Source organism: Crocodylus siamensis, chromosome 2, assembly GCF_052110815.1.
Source record: "Crocodylus siamensis isolate JL-2025a chromosome 2, ASM5211081v1, whole genome shotgun sequence".
Taxonomy (NCBI): domain Eukaryota; kingdom Metazoa; phylum Chordata; order Crocodylia; family Crocodylidae; genus Crocodylus; species Crocodylus siamensis.
Genome location: NC_143396.1, coordinates 227,236,475 through 227,264,022, shown reverse-complemented (window position 1 = coordinate 227,264,022; position 27,548 = coordinate 227,236,475). Strand labels below are relative to the sequence as shown.

The following is a 27,548-nucleotide window of genomic DNA, read 5'->3' as shown; positions in this document are numbered from 1 at the left end:
TGTTTTCATCATTGACTAATACAGGCGCTACCGTGGGCATATTGTGCGCTAATTACTTGTACTGCTGTCACTGTAGAACTGCCAAAGGAGAAGCAGAAAGAAGATAACTTCCCAGGCTTCTGGGACCAGCATTCTTGGTGTCTAAGTGATGCAGCATCCAAAAGACCGAGGATCAGGTAAGTCAATCCCATGAGAGAATGTTCTTATGTAGAAATTAGGAAAAGGTTCTTTTGTTCAATGTATTTAGAAAGCTTTTTTCATGAGGTTATAGGAATGGTTACACAGTGGGCTAAAAATCTTCTGTGTTTCTTTAGAATTCCACTGCATCTCGCCAACTTACATTTCTCTTCAGTTCAGTATTCGTGAAAGAGATGGAAAGTATCATAAGTCCATGTGGCTGGAAGGAGGCTGAGGGGAGAATGGCAATGGAAAGGCATGTGCCAGCAAGGCAGATTTCCCAAATTACTTTGGCAACACGTCTCAGCTGGAATACAGAAATGTCTCTCTCACGCAGTACGCAGCCATTAGTGTGTTCACACTCCTTTCCCCCCCACTGCTTGGCTTCACTCTACACTTTCATGCCAGATGTTTTTCCATACAGGCTGCGATGAGTGCGGCTGGTTTGCATTAATGACAAGTAGTCAGTTTTACAGAAACGCAGCTAACTTCTAGTGCGGCAGAACTCTAATATAAAGTAGCAGCATGTGAATATTACAGACAAACAAATGTTAGGCTGCTGAGATGTTCGCAATTTCGAGAGAAGTTGGACTTCAAAGTAGATACAAAGCAAAGAAGTGGAAAAAATTATGAGAATAAAGGAAGATACTGCTAGTGAAGTCTGCAGTAGGATACTTCTTCACTATTGCATTCTGAATACTTACCCTCAAAGGCTTTGGCAGCATCTACCAAGTTTGACCAGTCCAGATCAGAGGCAGAATCAGGCAAGGGCATAAGACCTGGGTCTGGCATGGGCTGCCTTCTTTGCTCCTGGATGTCTGTGAGGGAGGTCTCTGAGGCAGAGAACTCTCCTAGAGCAGAGCAGAACAGAGACAAATCATCACAAACTCTGCATTTCCCTCACAGGTGGCCTCTTTATTTTCCTTTCCAAATTATAAAGAATCCTTAACTCCTCTCTTTCCTGGCATTTTCAAAACCAGAACTAAGGCCACCTAGATCCTCCTTGAAGCTGATCATAAACAACATTCTGCAAGTTAGCTTTTCGGGGATAGTTTTAACATCTCATAGTCAGAATTAATTTCTTTCCAATATAGTCAACACCTGCGCATGGAAAAATTAAGCTCTTTCCTGGGATCGTAGCTGCATCCCAGAAACTCATGTCCCTGCACAAGCCTGATAAGCTTCTGAGGGTTCAGCAGACTGCTGGCTCTGCAATAGTGCTTCAACACATACTTCCTCACATGCTAAAGTCTGTTGACTGGGGCTCTTCCCTTGCCATGCAGACCATTTAAGGCAATGAAACACATGAACAGGCCTCCCAAGACTCTCCACGTGTGATGCACTTTTCTAGGGGCTGGTAATGGTTAGGAACTCCTCAGACAATCCAGAAAATGAGGTGCTTTCAAAGATTTGTCCAGGGCTAATGCATTTTCCTAGTCTCTACCTGGGTTAGCAAGGCCTGCAAAGCATGCTGGGTAGCACCCTCATTCAGTCTGGCTGCTCTGAGAAAGCACAAGGTGATCAAGACACTGAATGGCTCAATTTGGGCTTTCTGTGCAGAGGGAGCTGTGGAAAAAAAGGCTTTAGAGCTCTAGAACTGTGCCGTTAGGATTTAAACACTGGACAAAAAGAGCTGCCACACACATCAGCTCAGTCAGAAGTGTGACATGCAAGGCCAGTCTTCCTCTCTCGTTCACATGCCGATTCCGTTTTTTCAATTTAACAGTAATATTATGGCAAATTCCTTGTAACCAGACTTCTGAATGCCTTTGTTTTGAATGTTTGCTTTTTGATAAAGGCTCTCCAAGAATGCTGGAGCCTGAAGTCATGTTACTGATAACTGCTTTCAACTAAATTGATCTTATGACCCCAGCTGACTTCCTGCCCCTGGGACTGGGGGATGGATTCGATGATCTTCCGAGGTCCCTTCCAGCCCTAATGTCTATGAAATTTTAGTCAAAGTTTTTTGTCTGGGGAATATGAGTTTAAAGAGCAATCACAGCACTGTCATTGCTTAGGAGCTTCTGACCTCCCTGACAGCTTGAATGGGCCCTTGTTTTACTTCACACATAGCAAACATTGCAAGCCCTTGATATAGTGTTGTGGGAAGAGTAGGATGCATCTCTACAAGTATGTGGATCTGTGAGATGGTCAGTTTATGATTTAGGAGAAAGAAACATGGAACTAAAAGAAAATGAAACAAGTAATCACTTACAAATGTTTCTCTTTTAAAGGTATTAACTGGATCCTCAATTAAGACAGAATGGGAAGTCAGAATATTTTATTTCATGTTTTCCCTTCACATCATTTGAAGAGCTGCTTTGGAGGTACAGCTTTACTAATATGTTTAAAGAACTAAATAAGTAAATGGAAGTCAGATCTTGGGTGGGATTAAATATCCAGTCCTACTCAGGCTCCCTCCCCAGAGGCAAGTAGGCAGCAGACAATGTTTGCATCACTCGCATATTTGGTCCTTTTATTGCAGAGACCTAAATTTTATAGAAAACCCAAAAACCCATTTTGGTGCCAACTGCATTAAACCCATGCTCCAGAACTAGTAAGAGGATTCTTGACTTGAGCATGGAGAAGAAAATGACAGAGCAGACAGGCTTCTATTTGGAAAATATAAGAGGCTAAATACAAAGGAACCATGAGTTGCTTTTCCCCTTTCATGTTCCAAGGGCACACAAGTGCTCTTCCATCATTAATTTTCTGACCCAGACACTAAGATGTTATTTTCATAAGTGTGAAGAGGTACAACCAAGTTTGAAGAAAAAAAAAAGAATACTCATAAAGAGAAGGACTAAAGGGGCTTCATCCCCCTGCTTTCATGAGAATTATGTTAAATGGCAGCAACTGTTAACAAACATGTGAAATTCAGCACCTCTTAATTTGTGCCTATTGATGGGGCAACTGAAGTGTCTGAAGATAGATTTTTTCCACCAGGCTTCATTTCAGAAAACATCTCATGCACATCTGATGACAATCAAGGGGCCAAATGGACTTTTCTGTGACACAGGAGACAGTTTCTTTCCCTAGTTTTAGAGGTACGGTAGGATAGGCTACCGTACCATATTCATGAGACCTGTTTTGATAACAGCTATGGAAAGACATATGCCCACAATGATAAACACATTTAGAAAGACTGCCATTATATAATAGGAATCAGAAATTCCTACAACAGCTGGCCAGATTTTATAAGCTGGTTATCTGTTTTTTTGGGGGGGGTCCCTTGTCCACTGAACTTTGGGTAGCTTTTCACTGCTTGATCTGGTTTGTCATGTCTTTGTTTTTCAACACATCCACTGTTTAAATTTCAAAGTCTATTTCTGCATGCCAGCCATGTAACATCATCATCATTGTGATCAGCCTGACCAAAACTGCAGCTCAAAACTCAAAACTGGAGAAGATCAAAAGACTGGATGGAAATGGTCAGCATTTTAGCTGGATCTTGGTTAAGTGCTTATATGCTGCTGCACTGAGCTGCACTTATTGGTATGCAAACATTCATATTTTCCATCATAACATACATTATAACATGGACAAACAAACAGCTATAAGTTTCTAAAAGATATTACAGAGCATCCCCACACAGGGAGACCTATTGAAGCATTTCTCCAAGTCAAAATTAAATGCTCAGAAAACAGCCATTTATTTATGTAAATATAAAGGTACAGTGGGAATCTGTGAAAATCCCCAACCCACTTAGCATCAGGAGATTCAGCTGTAAGTAACCTATGTTATGCTGCATAATCTCCTGGAGGCTCTTCGCTAGACTAATGGAGGCATTTTGAATATCCCTTGCACAACAGCTTAAATACAGTATCTTTTTCCAATTACATTTTAATGCCAGATCAAAATGTTTAAATAGACTCAAGACCTGCAGTTTGTAGCACATGAAATTGAATCCAGGATCAGCTACTGCAATAAAGATTTTATTAAGGGATTCAGTATCCCCAAATGTCCATAGGCATTTATTCATTTGGTGGTATTCATTTGTCAGTACTTCTTTGCTCCTATAACCATAGATTAAAAGAGCTGACACTAGAACAGGCATTAGTTACTCTCAGGGGTACACGTAATTGGCTCGTTGGTTCACCTAGTCTTGATTCCTGCTGTCAGCATTGTTGAAAACATGATGCTAAAGCAGGAGGCAAACTCCCATAAACATATGTATCTGACCTATTATTCAATGCTGCAGGTTTTTGTTCAAGGAACCACCCTAACATCTTTCCTTTTCTACAGGAAAGATAGAAATGTACTTACCATGCAATGATTTCATTCCTAATGTATATGATGGCCTCCGTAAGGGTAATGACTTTGGGAGAGATGGATATGTGCTGCTGAAAAGGACATCATTTGGCAGGGCTTGGTCCAGAAGTGAGGCCCGTGAGGTGAAGAAGTGTTCCCTTTGACCACTGTAAATACTCTCATCTGACAGGGTTCTCTGCAAGGCACGCCTTGTGGTAGGAGTGCTAGGGAATGGAGACTGAGAGCAGGGAGACATGTGAATATAAATTCATAAGAGTACATCAGAAATGGCAACATTTCAAACATCTGCTAAATGAATTTTAGCCAATCTCTATTTGTATAAGAAAAAAGGTGTTAGTAGGCCCAACGTTCTTCAAACTGGACAGAAAGACTGCTTTGGAAGACATCACGGGTAGATGACCTATTAGACCTTTTCCACCATTTTGACCACACAAATAACATCCTCTAGGATATTTAACCCCACCTAAATCCTCAAGGAGTGTATGGATTAGTTGTAGAACATACATACTAGAGATGATGCTCACAGAAATATGCTAAGTGATACCTAAAACCAAAAGTTCTCCCTAAATTACTTTTTTCTGCTCTCTCCTTAGAGCACAGGCAGCCAGGAAGATGTCAACTGACTACAAGCCTCATGTAATAGGACAATTAAAGTCTGACAAACTAAAATTCTTTAGAGAGCTTTGAGTAAAAATTAACACACAAAACACAGCTCTACTAATTGAATTCTCTAGAGCAGATGTGATTAAGTGCCTTTTGGAGAACTGCTCATTTGTACAGAGGAATACTTTTCTGTACACTAGGAAAACAGTTTAAACAGACGGTATTCTATTCCTGTGACTAAAGCCCACACTGCTGTGTGGGAGAGAGCATGGAGGAGGAAATGGAGAGGGAAGGAGACGGGGAGCAGAGTTACTGCTTCTGAACACTGGAGGGCAATCTGCCAAAAAGAAAAAAACTTACTGCCAAAAAGATCAGAAGCCCCTGCTATAATCTGCTGCAAGTTTTGTGTTTATGGTTAAAGAGCCTGAAATATAGTTAAAATGTTTTTTAAAAACCCACTGATACCATCCAAAAAAAGCCCCTAAGGAATAAGAATGAGACCATTTTACATACTAATTGTTTGTGTATTCTGATAGTTCTTCTCCATAGGATTGTCTACACCAAGATACAACATATATTCGGTTATTTGCTGAGCAAAACAAATAATATAGGGTGCACGCAAAGTTGGTCTTTATATAATGGAACTATGAAGATCTGGGATCAAACCTCATTAAGGGCTTGCACAGAAATAGGACTTAGCTAACATGATTGGCATAGTGGCAAAATTCTGAAATATCTATCATAAGGTAAGCCTTGTATTTAAAGGTTGAACACTTAAAAAAAAAAAAAAAAAAAAAACCCAACCACCCAACAGTTCAATAATTAGGATTTTTACATTGGGTTGAGAATCACCTTGGCTAGTTCTTGCTGGGACCAAAAATCCAGTGAGAAGGTTTGTAATTTATAACCCACCAAAATCTCACGATATCTGTCCTGGTAGTTGAGTGCGGAAAGAACCAGCTACCAAACACTGCAGCACATCTTGTGTTACAGATCCCAAACTTCCAATCCCAAGCATTAGAAAGTCAAAGTACGATGAATGCCACACCTATAAACTATTAGTCTGCTAACCTCTGAATGCTAGGTGGATTTATAGAGTAGAAACAATGCAAGCAGGAAAGTGAAAAGGTGAATAATAAGGGAAATGAGAAGATGGCAAGAGGAAAGGTATGAAAAGGAAAGGTCTAGAAGAAGAGATAAAGATGAAGAACAGAAAAAAAATAGTAAGAAACTAGAAGAAGCTTCTGTCCTATGAAGAAACAGTCCCTCTTGCCAACCAAGTATCAAACAAAAAAACAAAAAAAAAAGAATTTGGATGCTAAGTAGAGACTACGGGACTTTACCTAAGGTGCAATATAAACTGTGTGCAGTGAAGAGAAATGATGGCCATTTTAAAACCCTAACACTTGTTTCCATTATTGGTGGAACACTCTACTACTAAGACATTTCAGCAGGTTACTAGTCTGTTGAGCTGACACTGATCACAGTCACCACAACAAAGGATTGAAAGAGTGGACTCAGTGACACCAAGGTGGTCAAAGAAAAGACTCACTATAAATACAGAATATTCTTGGTCTCTGGGACAATTAGTTGTTTAAATGGAATGAAATTTCTCACGAAGACAATATCCTCCTGCTAAAATAAGTCAGGAAAAGGATATTTCCCATCTCCTAATGCAATGGTGTTCAATAGGGCTGTGCAAAATTTCGCTGGCCATTTTGTTTCGACACTGTTTTGATCAATTTCAAGGTCGAAAAAGCAAAATCAGAACGAAACAAAGGCCATCAAAATAGCCTCGAAACAAAATGAGGCTAGCTGAAACATTTTGAAAGTTGACATATTTCGACCATAGGCTGGGGATGGGAAGTCAGCCCAGCTGGACTGACTTCCCATCCCCAGTGTAAGATCTGGCATGGGACAGGGAGTCAGCCCAGCTAGGTTGACTCCCCATCCTCCGTGCTAGATCCCCAACACCGGCGCTAGATCGTGCGAGGGCGGGAGGCAGCCTAGCTGGCCTGCTTCCCCATCCTCCACGCTAGATCACAGCCCACTTGGGCTGCCTTCTGCACCCAGCGTGATCCAGCGAAACATCAAAACAATGTTGAAACAGCCTTTGTGTTTTGACAGAACGGAACAGCTGTTTCGACTCAACATGTAATTTGAAATAGAACACTGTTCCATCAAACCATCAAAACTCAAGGCAAAATGGAATGGTGCCATTTCGCACAGCCTTAGTGTTCAACCTCCAGCCCACAAAGCCTTTTGGCCCACGGGGCTCCCTACAGCTCCAGAGATTTGAAGGTGAGGGACTGGTGGCAGCATTACTTGCCACTCCCCTGATGACAAATTTCCAGACCCATACAGGCCAGATAAGTGGCACTGTGTGCTAGATTAGGCCAGAACACAATTGCAACAGTGTGAGGACCCCAGCATGATGGGTCATTCATTGGCCAGATCTGAGTGTGTGGGGTTGGGTTGGCTTGCAGCTGGATCTGAGCCCATGGGATCAGGCTGGCATGTGGCTGGATCTCATATGAAGGATCACATCTGTGGACTACTCCTGTGCACCATTCCCATGTGGGATCCAGTCTGCAGACTCTCCCTGCACCCAACTCATCTAGCTCACGGGGCCACAAGGTTGGGCAGACCTGTCCTAAGGTTTTTTCCCTCCTCATAAAAACAACATGCAGTTAAAAAATTTCTTGCCCGTGGCTAATTTTTTGCCTTCCAGCTTCAAAAATGACAACTAAAATAATCAGTATCTAGACCTGTTACTTACAAGTTTTAATAAGCCTCTTTGGGTTTTGACAAGAGGAGAAAGAAGTTGCAAGCTCTCTTTTGCATGGTTGCTGTGGAAACCATTTGGGCCTTAGGTGATGAGCCTGAGCTGTTAAGCAGTGACTTAGTACACTATAGAAATCAAGACTCTCCCTTGCAAATGATCACATGATCTTTTATATTAATGTTTAAAAATTTAAGTCTGTATTACTGTTAATGAAACCTTAGAAGATATTTCTGTATTAGATTTTTCTGTATAAATATTTAAGATTTAGAAGCATACTGGGTCATTGCACAATGAGTAATAGGCACTCAAGACAGGCACTAAAGAAAGCATGTATGTTGCAAGAAGGTTCAGTACTTTGCCAACATGCCTCTCCTCTGCTGCTTGTAATCAGAGAGTGGAAGGACCATTCAAATAGATAAGTCATACAATCAGTCCCAGATGGTCTCTTTATTTTGTGTACTAGTTTCTGCAATGGGTTGTATGTAGAACTGTCATAATTGTGGGAGTATCAATACCATTCTCTAAATGCTACAGGTGAGAAATGCTGGGGAAAATGGCAAGCCTGATTTCCAAGCTGAGAAATCAGGGAAGATTTTCTGTTTTGAATGTTGTTTGTCTGCAATCAGTGCAAACAGAAATGTTTCACCTGAGACACATCTATGCCCCCATATTATGAAGCCCTGAGTAGCTTCTGTTAAGTAGCGAATGCCTTCAACTTCCATGGGTGTTAAAGGCGTTTAGCATTCTCCAAGAGCCACTCAACATCTTGCTGGTTCAGCTTTTATTTTGTTCTGAAAAGCAATGCCCAATCCTTATGACTGATGCATGAACCCATTAAAAAAGCCCCTGGACCCAGATCTTCACCCAGTTTAATTTTGCACAGTAGTATTGTGGTCAATGGACTTACACTTATCCATACCAGATTTAGATGTGCTACCTTAGCCTCTACCTGCTCTTGAATTTCACTTAATAGTGACAACAGAGCATAGCCCATTTATGTAACATACCTTGAAATTCTTCTGGGACTCTGGTGTTGGGCTGTCCAGATCAATCAGTTTCTTCAGCTCTTCCTCGACAGTGGACTTGGAGGACCCTTTGGGTGATGCCCGTAGATCTCTGGCTGATGCACGCAACCTAGGGTGTGCCATTTCATTACCATCACTCTGGTGACGTCTTAAAAGCAAGGGGACAGACATGTTCAGGATTCTTAACCATTTCAGAACCATAAATAAAACAGTAAAGAATTCTCAGAATTTCTAGAGGGAGAACTGGGGTAGAGAGGACATGAAGGAGGGAAGTATGAGATTGAGCATAATACTGTTAAGTCCCATATAAATAAATACCTGTTAAAGGAATTGACAATTGAAAGCTTTAATTTTCAATACATATAATAATTATTATAACAAATGTCTCCATGGAGGAATAACAGAATGTGTTTTCTGTACAAAGAACAAACATATAAAAAGCCTGTTTAATTAACCTGTGTCTATTTTTTTAATTGACTTGTATTGTACAACTTCTACAAAATAGTTTTCTGCTGGCCTCTCCTTTACAACCAATTCCCCTTGGTTGTAAATCATTGGTATTATTTGGGAAGGGTGTGCTTCACATCCACAATGGCCTCCAAGCTCCTCAGATTGCCAGATCTTGCAGTCTCAAAGGCAGTGGGTCAGTTATTTGTAAACTTATTCTCCCCAACTGCTTCTTTTCATGGTTACCTGAGACCACAAACTATGAAACCCTCACAGTTAGGGCATGCCTACAATAGAAAGAGTTTCGATATAAAGTAGAGATAGCTGAAGTAACTTTAAACAAGCTGGCACAGGTACCCGCAGCAGTCTAGCTGTGGCAGCAAGGAGCAATATGTTGGTTAATTTAGCTTGCCATGATGACACATTGCAGTGTACGGGACAGGTAGAATGTGAAAATAAGTCATCTCCTGGAGTTAAGAGGAAACCAATACTCAGAGTTGCTTTAAGAATTTTCTTAAAGAAAAATCCTGTAGAATTTAATAAGGATAAAATAAATAGAAATTAATCTAAAAGCTTTTTAAAAAAATTAAGAGAGAATGACAACCTAGCAATTGAATTTTCAAGCCAAAATATATAGCAACGTTAAGTTTTATAAGAAAATTATATTATATGAAATGCTCTAAGGCTTTTCCATACAGGAAGTTTCTTTGGATTTCCATGCTTCTTTTACGCTTAAAGTTAACAACCAAACAATAGAACCAAAAAACACTCTTACTTTCTTGTATCCATAAACCCCACAGAGTTTATTGTCCCTTCTGGTTTTTTCCATCCAATCAGGTACTTGCTAGTAGCACCCTGGCGCGGGTAGAAAGTCCTAGGACCAGAAGAGGAAGAAGAGGAGGAGGAGAAAGGAGGTGCGAGCTGCGGGGAAGTCGCAGAATGAAGCTCTTCTTTAGGTGAACTTCTGGCACTGGTGAAAACAACTGGGCTGGCAGAATGTCGTGAGCTCATGGTACTGGGAGAGAAGCATAAAGACAAAGCTTCACTTAGGCATATGCTTATGCATCTTGCATAACAGCTTTTAAAGCTGCTTTTTAGAGATGACTGGAACACAAGTTATTTCTTTTATTATCTAGTATAAAATGTATAATAATATTGCACGTCTCTAGCATTTTCCATTAAAGGATCACAAAGGACTTGCCAAATATCAGTGAACCAAACTTCTCAAGCCACACATGAAGACCAAAACTGTCATCCCTAATTTATAAATAAGGACCATTCAGCTCAGAAAGGTTGTGTGCCTTCAAGGTAACACAGGAAGTCTGAGGATAGGCTAGCAAAGAAAACCCAGGTCTGATTTCTAGTTAGTGTTTCATCCACAGAACCATCTGTACTAATTTTAGGATATATAATTTTAGAGTTGTAATTGATGAGATTTTTTTAAACAATAAGTTTAAAGATATACACTGCTAGCCTTATTTATTATTCCTTATTTAGAAGCAGCTAGCATCACAGCTGATGAAGGCATCATGAGACCACATTGTCTATGGAGTGAAAAATGGCAGTGTTTGAGAGCCTTGGTGACACACTAACATTTTGCAGAACCAGAAGTTTAATTTCAGTCTTATTATAAAAGGGCAGGAGATAGAAGGGAAAGAAAAAAATCGTTAGAACAAATGAGAGATTTGACATGCTAGGAATTGGTATGTATAAAAATACTGAATAATTCCCTGGATAGCAGAACTTGGGCAATATTATCAATAACGAAGAGCTGCACTGACTGCACAATGTGGACTTACCATTGAGGTCCAACAGCAGAGGACTTTACAAGGACAGAAACATCATTCTTCTGGGAGGTTGTGTGTTATGTTGACTATGATCAGTGGAGTTGCCTGGGTGTCTAGCACTTTAAAAGCCACTTCTCAAATTCAGAAGTTTAAGATAAAAAGTGAAAATGATAGGATTGCTAACCATGGTAGGAGTCCTCCTTTATTATTTTACATAGTCATAAAATAAGCAGTCAATCAAATAATGAAATCATTTGGTTGATGCATACTTTCTGAAAAGTAGGCCAGCCTTTCATACTCTAGATAGGCCAGACCTCGAAGCCATGAGTCTGAATTATTTTCAGTCTCATTTAGACTTTCCAAAAAAGTTGCAGGTGAAAGCAAGCAACACTGGGAAGCAGAGAGAAAGGCTGGTTAATACATACAATTTCCTTCTTCCTATCATTCAGTGTAAATGGCAGATCGGTAAGAGCAATTTCATTAATTTATTCCTAATGGAATAAATGCCAATGTATTGAAATAATCTAGAACCTCTTGTGGGAGCTCTTGGACTCTATCTATAAAGGTAGGTATTATTGTGTCAAATTAGGCCTTAATTAAAAAGAGTTTTTTCCCTTCCTTTTAATATCATCCATACATAACCAACTAGATAAAGCATGAGAAGACACAGAATGACTGAGTCCAATTTGTTTGCAGGATAGGAGAAAATCCCTAAGGGAATTAGTTCATATTTTTATAGTAGTGTTGGAGTGATTTTGTAGTCATGATGTTCCAGAAAATATGCAAGAGGCAAGGATTGTTGTGGATTATATCTTTTATTGGACCAACTGCCTGGTTAGATTAGATTTTCAAAGACAATTGGTCCAATAAAAGATATCACCCACAAAAATCCTCGTCTCAGCTTTTTATTTACTTATTTATTTGTTGATATGACATTTTTTCTTGGAGTACACAGGAACATAAGACTTTAAGACTACATAATGATTTTCTTTAAAAAAACTGGCAATCATTTTTACCTACAGATACAGAAAACGTTGAGTATATACTCTGTGCTAGAATATCTTAATATGTTTTAAGGACTTCACAATCTATAACACTGCGTATGTTCATTTTTCTTCTCTACATCAAGTGCTTCAGGGACAAGTAGCTCTAGCATTTGAAACAACTGGCCATCAGGTATAAAGTAGCATGTGACTGCAAAATAAAATTTAGCTGGATGGCTGAATTAGCTATAGTTGAATGACCTATGTTTGGCCTAACAGCAATTCTCCTATGATCCTGTCATCTCTTGATTGAGAGAGATATGAGCAAATGTTTTCATTTGCTTCTGAAACAATTATGGAAGGTATTCAAAGAATCAATGATGGTCACCGACTGTCCACAAAGTTAATACTAATGATGAGATACTTTATGTAATCTCACCCATGTGTAAATTTCCAAGGTCTTTGCAAAAGACAATATTGTTATTCCTATTCTACAGATATTGAAATCAAGGCAAAGTAGTATTGAGCAACTTGCCCAAGGATACAAACTTGTGCGAAAAAATGAAATCCTCATTTCCAGTTACAAGCCTGATCAAAAGCTTTTTTTGGTTTATATTTTTTAAGTAAGTCTACTCAGGTCCTTGGATTCAGCTGACCATCATTTCTTCCCATTATCTGCCAGCAAGTGTCTGACTGACTGGTGGGAGGTAAAGGACTTTGTGTACAAGAACAGCCTGCGTTTTACAGGTGCAGTCCACAGGGAGATGCAGATTACAAATGTTGTCCTCTTGTGCCTTGCAGAAACACTTTTACTGAGAAAGCAGAGAAACGGAAGTGAAACAGAAGTAGGTTCCATTAACAAATATAGGTTTTCTTCTTTTTTTAGAGACATTTCTATTCATGCTTAGCAAACCAAGTACATTTGTGAGGGGCATCGTCACTATCAAGTGAAACCATAAGAAGCTGCATATATTTAAAGACATTTTAAAGGTCTGTTTTGTTATTAAATATTTTATAATTCAGAATGGGTACGTAATTCCAGAGTGGATGTTTTTCCTTTTCTGTAGTAAAATTAATATTCCCACCATTTTTGAGAACTCCTTAGTGTTACTAAGAAAATATAAAGACAATGGTATTAGTGAAGAGCAAAGGGAAGGCTTATAAATAATTTCTAGCTACATTCAGTGTGTTTATTTTTACCTATTACTATGCAGGTGTTTCTCTGAAGAGAACAAGGTTAAACAACACAAGTTAAACAGATTAAACAAGATCTAAACAGTGAAGAACACATGAATTATGCAAGCAGCAGTAGGTGGCAAAGGAACAAGAGCAGTGCTTTATTTTTATTTTTTGCTGTCCATTGTTTTTAAATTGCAGTCTCTTTTAGGGACTTGTAAATACGTTTTGAATAAGTTTTGAGGTGCTCAGTAATATAATGTGAATACTCTTGGGGCTGGCCTGGTGCTTTACTGGCAGCATATTGTATTGTTGACACAGAGGAGGCCAAACTTCCCATCCTGCAAGTTGGCACAATGAAGGCAATGGGGCTTTGCACAAGTCAAGTAGCTTGTCTGTTGAATGGGACCAAAGTTTAAAGGAAATAGGTCTGAGCCAACAGATGGGGGAAAAAAACACCATGGAGGCAGCACATTCAATTCCTGGGAAGCACTTGAAGTAGTTCCAATCATCTCTAAATGGAGCTGTGTCCAACTCTTGAGCTAAAAATGAGTTGTTTTTATACTGAGCACAGGGGAAAAAAAAGCATACAGTAGATCCTATCTGCCTTCTCTCTGCGATACCCCAAGAAGAATCCTAGATAAACTATTAATAAAACTATTTTCCAATAACAAAAATATATTAAAAAAATAGCTTAATAGCATTTGGGGTTGGCAATACTAGCAATTATGATTTTAGTTTTGACAGTGAGGACCCTAAGAGACCATCAAGCTAAGAAGCACATGAAAGTTTGACATGATTAATATGCTCCTTTTTTATTCAAGGAAATTCAAGAGATCAACGCATATGGTTTCAGTTAATGACATTCAGATCTAATGATTCTGTGCAATTACCACCGTACATAATGCAATTCTCCTAGGATGCAATGAGAAACCTGCACAATCATCAATAAAGATTTTGGGTAGGGAGGTGGAGACAGAAAATAAAATCTAGTCAGAAACACTGCTGCAAAAATTAATCACTATAATTTAGATTTTGCCACCAATTCTCAGGTACAAGCTCCTTTATGTACTGTCAAATGATCTGCACACTAATTATTGTTCCTGTCGTTTAAAAACACAAACATTCTAATTTTCAGTTATTTTATTTTTTCCATCTCTGTTCCTTTTGTCATTAAATTCCTTTTCTTCTAGCTCAGAACAATTGCTTCTATAGATCTTGAGACAGGCACTTTGAGGTCAGCAGGCAAAAGCCTGTAAAATGTGAGGACAATGGGATAACAAATTAAAGGTTGGGGGAGGGAAGCACTATAGAAACAGAACAAATAAAATGTGTACCTTCTTTATTTATTAACTGCATTTTTAAAAATCATTCACCCTTGATTTTCCTCTCTTCTTCCTTACCTGTCAGTAACCCTGACATTTTGTTATGTCAAAGTACAAGTGCAGTCTTTCTGGGAAGGAAATGTGAATGTTCCTGGTTTCAAGAAACTGGATATATTTTTTGAATATTACAAAAATGAATGAAAGAATATGAGGTATCATCGTCTCCCACCCCAAGCTGATAGACCAAATATTATGCATTAATTTTACAAGGTATTATAATTTCCCAATTAGGGTCTCCAAATTCTATTTAAGAGCTTGCTATACAATACTGCTCTTTGTAAAGAGCAGTATTTTTTATTTCTTTTCAATAAAGCCAACTAAGACTGTTGTATTTACTATAAACAAGAGTACCTTTATCAAGAAAGTTCAACAACATTTTGAAAAAAAATACACATAGAACAAACTATTTTAGTGCAACTAGCGAAATAGGAGGTAGGTTAAACCAAATAAACTGCAGAGAAAATGCCATGCTGAGAGAGATACTGCTATTGTACAAGAAATAATTAATGAGACAATTTAATAGGCTACGCCTACAATCAAGTGTACTAGTCTGTATATAGTGCTCTAGTTGATGTTATCACATTTCTTTTATTTTTCCTCTGACTGTCTTTATTCCTATAAATGAGTCAGTGCTATTCCCTGCACAGAAGAGAGAAAGCTAGAACCTCAAATCTACAAATATGTAATTACCGTTAGGAATATTTTCTCCCTTTAGTGTTTTGTTCTTAAATGTTACTTCAAACATACTCGGCCTTTTTCTTCCCTTCTAAGAAGCTCCCTCTAAACAAAAAAGCTGCTGACAACTCTTCTGCAGTCAAAGGGTCTTGTACAAGATCTTCATGTTCAAGGTAGCAAATATTTCAATGCTAAGACATTTCTATGAGACCAAGCCTGCTTTTCCCAACAGAGGACCATTATGAGCAGTACAGCAGAGTGCTCAGTGATCTCTAATAAGTGTCAAGAGGAAACTCACAAAACTATATTTGCCTTAAAAATTGCAGTAGAGGAGCATCAACTGATATTTTCTAAGTTCATGTGAGCAATCCTCACCTGACCATCATGGCTGAGCTGAACCTCTCTCCCCTACACCCTTTCGGCTGCTCAGGATCCACAAACTATGTGTGTCACTGCATCTCAGCCCTCTAAAGAGCCCCATCTGCTAACTTGTTCAGAGCATCCCTTAAGTGCACTGATAGCAGTGAGTTCAGTGGAAAGCACAGCCAGACACCTCCATTCACATATACAGCTGGAAGAGGAGATGATGCCAAATCTGCATAGTGGACTAGGTTATGATTATGATAAATGTTTTTCCTTTAATATTTGACTTTTTCTTAATACTGTACAGGTATTTTTCATTTTAAAATGATCAACAGAATTTAAAAAAACAAAGATTATATTTAACATTTCTGGGATGCAAGCTAGAAGAGTCTTTTTCACCTCCATTTTTTATGATAAATTTGGACAGTAGGTGTCTCAACTAAGACGTTCAAATCACTTTTGTACATATATTCATTATTTCAATTTTAAAAATAGAAGAAGTGAAGTAAAGAGGTAAAGCAACTGTCATGTCAAGGTGAGCAGCAGACTAGGTATTAGAATCTAGATGTCCCTCCTCAAAATCCTTTGCTTTAAACATTAGATCACACTGCTTCCCAGCAATGTTCTAAACAAAAAGACTGTGGGGAAAAAATGCAGAGATTAGACTAAACTTCCCCATGAAAGAACAAAACCAAAGCATTCCCAAATCAGACTAGGCATTAATTTTATTGATCCCATTGTTAACAATGATTTGAACAGCAATGCTTGCAATATGTTCCCTATACACACATCGCACTATAAAACTCGTAGCAACTTTGATAATGGAATAGCTTCTCCTGTTGGCACAAATGTTGTTAGTCTATAGCATAAAAGCAACTCACCAGCAGGAGGTACAAAGAACAAATATAGTTTCCACTTTTAACATGTACTTGGTTTTCCCTTAACACCCACTTCTCACCTCTATTATATTGGAGAAAGGGAAAAAAAAGGTGGAAGGGGCAATCAATCATAATGCAAGAGAAAATTACCTTGTGTGTGAAACAGCATCACTCAGACTATAAGCGCTGTTCTCTCTTGTTAATGGATTGGAGGCTGGTTGACTCTTGGTGTGAATATCCAGGCTTAGTGAAGACTCTGTCTTTCGGTCTATAACATGGTTCTCTTTTTCTAAAGTCCTGTCTGCAATGGAGACTACTTCACTGGAGCTGTGCCACAGTGGTGCCACTTTCTCCTTTGTCAGCCCTGATCGAGGAGATGTTGTTAAGGTTCCCAGAGAGGCTGTGCTGCCATGACTGGGGCCGTATGAAGTGGTGTCTATGCCACTATCTGCGGATGTCCCTTGAAGGTAGTTGTAGCTGTTCAGCTCTGACTCCATACGCTCTCCGCTGTCATACCACTTCTCCTCACTATGCACACTGGAGGCATTGCTAGAGAGAGTATTGCTACTGGAGTGGCTGGAGTAGTGGCTGTCAGACTACAAAAAAAAAAAATGTTCATAGGTTATGGGGATGGAGCAATGACAAAGGGGACACACCATGGCATGAGGAGCTCCTTTTACAAGGAGGGGACTTAACTCAGACATTCTAAAATTTCACTTCAGTGTAATTCAAGGTGCTCAGTTTAACATCTGAGTTTTGACAGGCTTGGCACAAGTTTGGGCAGCCATGGCTTAATTTACTGGTGAAAGTCCAGTTTACTTGTAATTGACCCAAACTATTTTAAACCATTTGCTTTAAAATGCTCTCATTTGTATTATGCCCAGAAAAATGATCATTCATATTTAAGCTTATGGTACATAACTGTAACTTCAGAACACTGGAAAAGGGCCCATCACTTCAGTGGGATTTAAAATTAAAGACACTGCAGATTTACAGATTTATGACTTCCTTTTTTAGAACTTGTGAACCTGTCAATCCATTGCTGAGGTTTGTATTAATTGAACTGATTACTTATCCAAAAATTTGATATGGGGTGAATAGGCCACTGACCTGGGGTTACAATGGACTGTAAGCTGAATGAGCCAATAATATAGCATTTACTGCAGATAGATTCTAATAGTACACTGGGATGTATTAATAGGAGTATTACAGGCAAGACATGGGAAGTGATTCTCCTACTTTATTCAGCACCAAGGAAGGCTCAGCTGAACTACTGCGAACAGTTCTAGGCTCAACCCTTCAAGAAAACCGTGGACAAATTGGGAAGAGTAGAGGAAAGCAACAAAAAGTGAGAAGAGGTTTAGAAAAATTACATAAAAGAGAAGAATGAAATTACTGGCCATGAAGAAGAGAAGACTAAGGAGGGAAACAATCAAGTCCTCAAACTCAAAAAAGATTGTTATAAAGATGATGGTGATCAACTATCCACTCTGTTTACAGGGAATACGATGAGAAGTAATGGCCTTAAATTGCAACAAGGGAGATTTGGATATTAGGAAGAAATTTCTCATTACGAGGGGGTGAAAGACTGGAAGAGGTTGCAGAATCTTCATTAATGGACTTTTTTCTAGTACAGGTTGGATAGTGATGATTCTGCCATGAGCAGAGGGTTGACTTGTAGAGGTCTCTCTCAGTTTTTTTTCTCTGATTCTAAAAAGTTTGTATCTTTGACTAATCTAATCCCTTTGTCCTGAGACAATGCTTCCTCAGCAGCAGTCTCCTGTGCAAATGTGCACTGACACGTCTTTCGTTTTAGTTCAAAAGTCAACACTGCAAGAAAAGCAGCTTCAGAGCAGAAAAAGGAAAGGTGTCCCTATTTACTACTACTGGGTCAGAAAAACAGAGTGTTCTTATTTGTGATGACACAAAGATGTGTCACTGATGACACAAAGCTGTGGGGAGAAGCAGGCACACTGGAGGGGAGGGACAGAATCCAGCTAGATCTAGACGGGTTACAGAGGTGGGCGGATGAGAATAGAAAGGAATTCAACACAGACAAGTGCAAGCAGCTGCATCTAGGGAGAAGGAACCTGCAACATACCTATAGGCTGGGGAACACCCTTGTCAACAACACAGTGGCTGAAAGGGATCTTGGAGTCATTGTTGACTCCAGGATGGACGTGAGCCACCAAAGCAAGGAAGCGGCCAGTAGGCCAACCACACCTTGTTGTGCATCTACAGATATATCACAAGCAGGTCCAGGGAGGTTATCCTTCCCCTCTATGCGGCATTGGTCAGGCCAGAACTGGAGTACTGCATCCAGTTCTGGGTGCCAGACTTCAAGAGGGATGTGGCTAACCTTGAAAGGGTCCAAAGGAGGGCCACTCACATGGTCAGTGGGCAGCAGGCCAGGCTCTGTGAAGATAGACTAAAGGGCCTGAATCTATTCAGCCTCCACAAGAGAAGACTGAGGGGATCTGGTGGCTGTCTATAAACTCACCAGGGGGGACCCACAGAAAATAGGTGAGGCTCTGTTCCCCCGGGCACCACCTGGGATAACAAGGAATAACAGCCACAAATTGATTAAGAGCAGATTCAGGCTTGATATCAGGAGACATTACTTTATGGTTAGGGCTGCAGGGCTCTGGAATGGGCTCCCAAGGGAGGTGGTGCTCTCCCCTACCTTGGGGGTCTTCAAGAGGAGGTTGGATAGATATCTGGCTGAGGTATTATGAACCCAGCAGTCGTTGCTGCCCAGGGCAGGGGGTCAGACTTGATCTGTTCAGGTCCCTTCTGACCCTAGAAACTATGTGATTAAAATATGTGGATAAAAATAAGAAGTCAACATTGAAAAGTAATCAAAGTGTTCTACGTAGAGATTGCAGAAGAGCCTTTCCAACTGGTGAAAAAGATAAAATCACAAAGTAAATAAAAAATAAAGGACTAGCAAAAGAAAGGAAAATCAAAATTCAAGTCAAGGCTAAGAAGGTGCTATTTATATTTCAGATTATGTGCATGGACTGCTAGAGCAATCTTGTAATCTTTTGCTGTCTGAAGACTGTTGGTAAGGTCTCAGAGCCTTGTGCTGTGGGGTCTAGAATGAGCTATAGTGTTTTACAGAAGCATAGGACTGGAAGGGGTCCCCTGGGCCAACACGTCGAGTCTCCTGGACTGACAGACAACCATTTACACGAATCAATTTGGAATCCACAAAACTGCCATGGCAGCCTCTGCTCCTATGGCCTGCCCCGTCACAGCTGCTTACATCCTTTGGCTCCAGCATGGCTCTGGCCCCGCTCAAGGCTGGGGCACAGAGCATGTGGTTGCTCCTTACTGTTGCAATTCTAGGCTGGGTCTAGAGTGGGGCGGGAGGGTAAGTTATAGCGGTGAAGCAGGGAGTGGGGGCAGAAAGGAGGCAGAAGTGGCAGGGGAGGGGGAAGGAGGCAAACAAGGGGGCAGAGATTGCAGTGGGGACAGGTTGTGGCTGCAACTCCAGCTCCAACCCCATGTTGGGCTCAAAGTCAGAGCTCCAGCAGCCACCAGCCTCCCTGCTACCTTGTACTTGAATCCAAGATGAGGGGCTTCCCCCCAAGTTAAATGGGGAAAAAAAAAAAATCTTGTCTTGGACTCAAGTAAATATGGTATGCTAAAACCAAACCAAGAGATCCTGGCATTCATGAGAAGAGGAAAAAAAAGATTCCTTCCTGGTCCCTGCAGAAAACCATAAAGGAAATTTCTGAAGTAATCGTATTTCACACAATTTCCCGGATCATCACCAAATTACAGATGAAAAGCCTGCTGTTCAACTGGCAGCAGAATGCTCTACTAAAAACTTTGATATTAAGTTGTGTTTAGCTCCAGGAATACAGAGGAGGCAGCAGATCTGCTCTACTGCCTCCTCCATATTTTAATGAGGTAATATATGCATCTGAAAGCTCCCTTGCTCATGGACATCATGCAGGTCTTTGCTGCCATAGCAGAAGCAGTATTTTTTAAAAAGGTAACTTACATGACCCTGCTTATTTGGAGACAAGTGAACCACAGGATCTTGCCTCATTAGTCTTCCACTGGGGCTCTCTCTGAAGGATGGCAGCACTTTTGATACTGCTGGGAGATGGCATGTTGGTTCTGCAAGACAGTGCAACACTGTAGTTACGACATATGCAGTGTGACAAACTAAGATAACTTGTAATCAGATCTTCTCCTTTGATACTCCTCACTGCTATCATTAGCCATCAACTTAGGACATTTGGTAATACATTTATTTCAAAATGGACGATGTCTCAGTATATGGCACCATGTGAGGAACCCAGGGTCAATCCTTAAACTCCTAATCAGGATAGGTCCATCAAAATCTATGAAGCCACCATACAAATTACTTTCACCAGGGGAGGACCAGGTTCCACGGGTCCAGGAGATTTTGACCAGAACATTAAACTAGATATCTACACACCATGACAACGAATATCAAATGTATCCCTGTTTACAGTGACTAAAGACAACAGATTAGAAATCTCCAGATCCACCCTCTTTTGGTTTTACTGTAAAGAAGGCAAAACAGTTAAAATTACAGCGATTGCTTAACTGCATACATTTATTTCTCCACTCAGCTTTAAACTCATCTGGTAGAAATATCCACCATAATTCTCAAACTCAGCACAGGTAATTATTTTTAAGAGAACAACATATTGTCTGAAACACTAAATAAGCAATATCATCTTTTAAAACGTCAATATTTCTGTACAAACCAATGGCTTCGTCTAGATTTCATGCAAACAGCATATATTTGGCCTTGCCTACACAAGAAAGCTATTTTTATTTAACCAATTAAACAATATCAGTTTTCAAATAGATTAAGTCAGGGGTTCTCAAACTGTGGGTCATGATCCCCCACGGGGTGGCAAGCAACTTAAAAGGGGGCTGCAAACTTTGTGGCAGGTACCGCAGTGGCGCAAGGATGCGGGACATGATGGCAGTAGCTGTTGTGTGCAAGCTCCCTAACCCCTGCCGTCACCATCCAGCACTCAGGGGTGCAGTAGCACAAAGTTTGAGAACCCCTGGATTAAGTTAAACCCATGTGGTGCCTCCCCCTACCCCTTGTGCCTTTATTTGACCTAAGAGTGATTTTATTAGTTCAGTTTAAATAGATAAAATAAGTATGTATGAATAAATAAAAAGCTACCCTTTCTTTGGGGACTGCTACTGAGTATTAGTTGACTTTCATATAAGGTTCTCCAGAAATATGCATCTACTTCTTGAGTGTCCCTAAGAAGGTCTCTTCTGGTGATAATTTTTTTTACATGGAACTACTTCTCCTGGGGATATTGGAAATTCTGTATTTTTTAAAGGCAACTTTTAAGGGAAATTTATACTTTCAATATCCAGGTCTTTACAGGAGAACTAGCCAAAGTGCAGATGGAATCTGACAAAATTTCCCTCTTCTACTACACCCTTTCAGTCTTGAACTGCAACATCATTAGCTTTCTGGGGCTCCTGACTGCTTATTCTGGCAAGAGAAAACAAGAGGTGACAGTGGGAACTGGACAAGCATTCTCTGAAGTCTAGGGTGAGACAGAAAGAGCTGTGTCTCGTTCTCTCCTTACTTACAAATTGTAATATTCTCTTTCTAAAAAGCAAAGGGACTTTGCTCATTTTGTGGTGAACCAAAATGCTACATAGACTCACCAGAACTGGCACTACAGCTTCTACATGGGGACATAGCTTACAATTGCAAGTGTGATACCACTCAAGAGATGGACAAAGAGTCCTATATTCTCTCTCTCTGCCTTTGACAAACCTTGGAACACGTTTCCCCACCAGGAGCAACATCTCTTGCTCCTTTCCTATTTTTAGGCTATGAACTGTGACATCTAACATTCCATAGCAGAATTTGCTGGTAGCTCTATTCAGCACCAGCATCAATGCACAACAGAAAACCTGCAAAAGCAATACTGAACAAGAAACCTGTTTTACGTGTGTCGTTACCATCACAACAGCATAAAAACATATGCATTAAAAAGTATTCTGACAAAATGAGAGCTGCAGATCATACAATCATAGGTTTTTTGTGTTAAAGGAAGAATGGGGGGGAGGAATGACAGATGGCTTCAATAAGGCGCAGCTCACTGAGGCTCTGAAGTTACTGGAACAAAGTACGTCTTCAGAATCACATTTCACTTCCTAAGCTTCTAATGCATTTACTGAATACTTCATTCTATATTCAAGTTAACACATTCCCCTAGGACTAGCAGCAAAAGGCATGCAGTAAAAACTACAGGTGAGAAAGGAAAACTATGGACTAACAGGAATACCTTCAGGTTTCTGGGGTCTAAAATGCCCTCAATTCCTATTAACCTATGGTAATGAAGGTAGGGAAAAATCTAACAGCCTTAACTAAACTTTTCATATTGGATCAATGCTAATGGTTGCATGTCGCTGAGATAAAACTTCTATCAATGTCAGAGACTTATTGGTAACTAGTGTCAAGTCACTGCCTCAGTGCACAGCAGCAACACATAAAGATGGAAAAGGTCTATGTGCTGAAACTCCAAATGAGGGCTTAACAATGCAAATCCTCAGTACCCAGCTGTTTTATGTAGTTAATACGTTTCCTCAGCTGACAGCTTAATTGCCAAGTGCAATGAAAATGTATACACGGGCGGAAGGCGATTCTAACAAAGCTATAGATTTATTTCACTATTTAAAGTTTAACTGCATTTTTTCCATTTTGTACATGGGATTTTTACAGCTTCAACGATCAAACAATCAATTTGCATGTATATAGCACCATTTGAAAGGGAGCATCACAAGCACTTTAGACAAACTAAGTGAAAATTAAACTAAGCCAAGCCACTAGGGAAAGCAGTTGAGGTCACACAAGTCTTCAACAGCAAGACAAACTAATGAGCATGTCTACCCAACCTCTTCTTAAGGACAGGGTGTTCCAGAGAATGGGGGCATTATGGCAGATTTACTTCAGTTCCTCCTCACCGAATACTCACAGACATCAAGGACACAGACTGCAGAGACCATTATACCCAAGATGTAATTATTCATTCTGATGAACCAGGGTTAAAAAGACACAGAAAATACAGTGCTTAAGAGGGTTCTTTTCATGGAGAAATGTACTGCCAAAGTCACCTTGTGCTTGACACTATTTGCTTGCTGTGAAAATTAATTACCTACCCATCTGGTCAGCAATACTATCTTCACTCCTTTGCCAGCTAGGTGTGGATTTGCCGCTGCCCCCAGTATCTGTCTGTGTGCTTTGCCTGTCAATGGAGGCAGGAGATCTACGGGTCATTCCAAACCTGTTGAAATATCCCCAAAATAAAGGTAGACAACAGGTTTAATGAGGTTTAAATCCTGTACAGGAAGAAAAGAGCACTTACATGAAACCAGCAAGTAACTTCTTACAGAAATTCACAATAACAACTGACGGTAGCACTTACAATGCTTTTCCATTGAATTTTTCTTTTTAGTTCCATGGGGTCATTAAGCACATATAATGTACAATATATACAGCACACATGGAATCATTCTTTTACTGAGCAACCCTGCTTCAGAACATCTTAAACAAGGATAGCACAAAAAATATTTAACTAAAAAGCGGGCAAGCTAGAAATCACTACTCATTTTCAGAAAAGGAGAAATGGAATAGCTGATCCAAACTGGCAAGACTTAAGTGTTCTGATAGCTGCAAAGGATACTGATGGCTAGCTCACGGAAAAGGATGCATGGGACCTTAACATGAAAAAAGGACAGGCCCCAGTCCTAGTCAAGTTGAACTTCAGAAGAGGTAGGAAGGACAACCCAATTTATCTTAACTATTTTACAAGGACTCTAGGAAAACCTCTTTTACTATTCAGCTACCACTGGACACCACAGACATTTGTCTACGCACACTCTCATGAATGCTCTGATCTGGATTATAGTATATTAAAATCAAAAAACTTTCAAACATGGAAATGATATAAACCTTAAAGAGTCAATAAACAGACTCCAATAAACAGTACATAATAGTTAAAGTTCCACATCTGGCAGCATAAAATCTGAAAATAATAAAATTATTAATGCATAAAGGAACAGGGGAAGAATTATTTTAAGTAGTTCAATTACTCATAAAATATTCAATTCTGCACTTGGGAAGCAAAGAGAACTGCAAAAAATGATGGCACAGTTAGATACACTTCTGTGGAAAAAGGGTTATGATGAAAAAACAAAAAGGTACAACTAAGAAATAAAGTCAGTATACAAAAATCAGAAGACCTTTTTCTTACACCTAAACTTTAAAATTATGAAATCATATGATGTACCGTGAAAGGTTGATAAAGCTAAGGCCACTGAAAAAAATGAAGATAGTATTAATATAGGTAAAGAAACTATCACTGAGTTTTGAGAGGACTATATAGACACAAAGGAGGAACACAAGACAAATTTGAAGACTTTTATCATTAAAATAAAACTTTTGCAATTAGTAGACACATCACATTATAACTCTTTAACCAGAAATGAGTGAAAAATTAGAGTGGCAATCAGATGCTTAACAATATTTCCCGTCACATGGCTAATCTGAACTTTCTGACTAAACATGAGATTTTCAATAGTCCCTAAGCAACCAGAGGATCACAGGTTCCACCGAAAACTTTCGGGAATTTTGCTCCCAAGTTATTTACCATCTTTTGAAAAAATTCATACCAGAAATTTAAAAGTGCTGGATCAACAACTCTACTTATTCACACAACTGTTAAAACACAGTAAGTGTCAGCATAAATTTTCCTGCATTACCTCAAAACTGATCTGCGAGATCTTACAGACTTGAGAACATATTTTGTTCTTGGCCTATTTTCTGAGGCAACTAGTACATACACCAATTAGTAGCAACTGCAATAACACTTTTTGGGTTGTGGAGAATTGCCCATTAGGAATTGCACCTAATGCTCAAATTCTTTCATATGGGCTATCGAATAACCATTGGTCAGAAACTTAGAGTGAACTACTGACATTGATTAACTTTAAGGTTAAAAATGGAACACTTTTAACATTAGATTAGTAGTTTTTAACCAGGGTGCTGTGAGATACTTTTAAGGGTGTTGCAGGGTGCCATGTAATATTAGTGCAGTCAGGTGCACAAAACATCTACAAGGTTCACAGGATGTGCCAAAGATTTCAAATAGTGTCAAAAACAGTCTTTCAGTTATGGTCGTCCTAAGTTCTTTGCATCAAAAGAACTGCTCCACTATTTTCCTGCAGTCAGAAGATTAGTCAAAGCTAAGAGCTGGCATTCTCAAAGAGGGGTGCCTTGAGTTTAACAAGGGGTACCTTGTGTCTAAAAAGGTTGAGAACCACTAAATTAGATTCATGATCAGTCAAAGACATAAAAGTTCTGTTGTCACTTCATTTCCTTCTCTAGCCTTCTGAGGAATTTCCAAAAGTCCCTAAATGACTTAGGAGTACAAGTACCATGGAAAATTTCACCATGATCTGAACTGTTAATCAAATTTCTGCCGATATAGTCAAATTATGGTGAGAGGCAAATCTAGGTTGCTCAACAAACATTTTTCTGAAAAGCAATTACATGGCAAAAACCAAACAGCTCTAAAACATACTTATCCCACAGTCTGGCATGGAGTGTGTGGGTTTTTGCCTTCCTTTGTAGTGGGGTGGGGCAGAGGGTGAAGGGGGCATGGTTCTCTTCCTTGGACCTCAAGTATATTTTAACAAACTATTTCTTGCCCTCACAATGGTAGGGCATGGATAGTGGCCCTGTCCCCCTTACTTTACCTTTGGTAAGTTATAGCATTCTTGATGTCTGTCAGTAATTGTGCTTGGTAGTTACATGGGAGAGTCATTTGCATAGCTTTGCTTGGAATAAGCTAGGCAGACACTTATCTAGGATGGTTTAGATAGGGAAGAGTCTACCTTGAGAAGGGCTTTGGACTAGATGACCTCCTGAGGTCTCTTCCAGCCCTAGTTTTCTGAAGTAAAATGCTATGGGTATGGTGCAACTGGCTTTGTAGCCATCAACTGCAGCAAGATGAGTGAAGTCAGCTATTATCACTGCAGAGAATCAGGGCACCTTGCATGGGAATGCACAACTGAAGCTGAAACCTAATAATTTTTCTTTGTCATCCTTCCTTTTCCTGATTGATGGTTATATTATTTTTCTATGATGCAGGGACAGTACAGAAAAAGGTGAGGATTCAGGACATGGTACTAATCTGCATAACAGACAAGCAAGTATAGAGGGAAGAAGAGATCTTAAGAATGAATTGATACAGAAATAGGCTGGGTGACTATCCTTTTCAGAAAAAATCAAGTAGAACCAAAGTCCTACATACTCCGCATAATGACTCTAACCTAAATTCTGGGGGAAAATGTGCATGTTTTGAGGTATTTCAATGGAGCAGGCTGATGATACTATGGTAGCGTCAGAAGTTTTATTAAATTAAATATGAAAATGAATGCAGCCACTACAGTATTTTTCCACTCATTTAATTTGAGATTAAATTAATTTGCCCATACATTTTTAATTTTCAAATGTGCTGTCAAATCTTGTATTAAACATATAACTGTAATATTAAAGCTATCAGAGAAAAACTGAAGCTTTTTGTAATGATGTAAAGCAGGGCTGGCAACTTATGGCCTGGAAAGCCATAGGATTTTCCCTGGACCTTTTGGGGTTTTGGCAGTGGGAGATTTCACCTGTGTTGCAGCACAGCCAGCTAGTGGGATCTTCAGCAGCAAGGAGCTTTGCACATGCCATAGACAGGTGCCATGGAGAAGCAGTGATAGTAGCGGCTGTTGGCCTGCCTCAGAGCTGAGCCGGGTCATTCGGGCCTGCTCCTGGCCTGCTCCTGAAAAAAAAGTTGCTGACTGCTAGTGTCAAGGACCAGCTGGGATTTGTAGGATCAGTGGAACTGTAGTAAGTAGTTGGAATCTGTGGAATAAGCCACTTAGCTGGATGTGAAATGATTAAATGTTAAATATTTG

The 27,548-nt window shown here is 39.7% G+C and overlaps 1 protein-coding gene across 7 annotated transcripts in view; it reads right to left on the bottom strand.

Annotated features, from left to right (window-relative positions):
• Nucleotides 1–27,548, bottom strand: part of SIPA1L1 (signal induced proliferation associated 1 like 1) — a 431,752-nt gene that overhangs the window by 5,775 nt on the left and 398,429 nt on the right. For 5 of the 7 annotated variants that reach the window (XM_090033264.1, XM_090033262.1, XM_090033261.1 and 2 more), the window contains 7 exons: nucleotides 23,742–23,866; nucleotides 20,566–20,684; nucleotides 16,707–17,152; nucleotides 10,085–10,324; nucleotides 8,845–9,010; nucleotides 4,444–4,666; nucleotides 882–1,028 (listed from right to left, as the gene is read on the bottom strand). In XM_090033264.1, coding sequence (XP_089889390.1) covers nucleotides 882–1,028; nucleotides 4,444–4,666; nucleotides 8,845–9,010; nucleotides 10,085–10,324; nucleotides 16,707–17,152; nucleotides 20,566–20,684; nucleotides 23,742–23,866 — 1,466 coding nt within the window. The remainder of the gene's footprint in view (nucleotides 1–881; nucleotides 1,029–4,443; nucleotides 4,667–8,844; nucleotides 9,011–10,084; nucleotides 10,325–16,706; nucleotides 17,153–20,565; nucleotides 20,685–23,741; nucleotides 23,867–27,548) is intronic. The other 2 variants (XM_090033267.1, XM_090033268.1) reach the window with 1 other exon arrangement.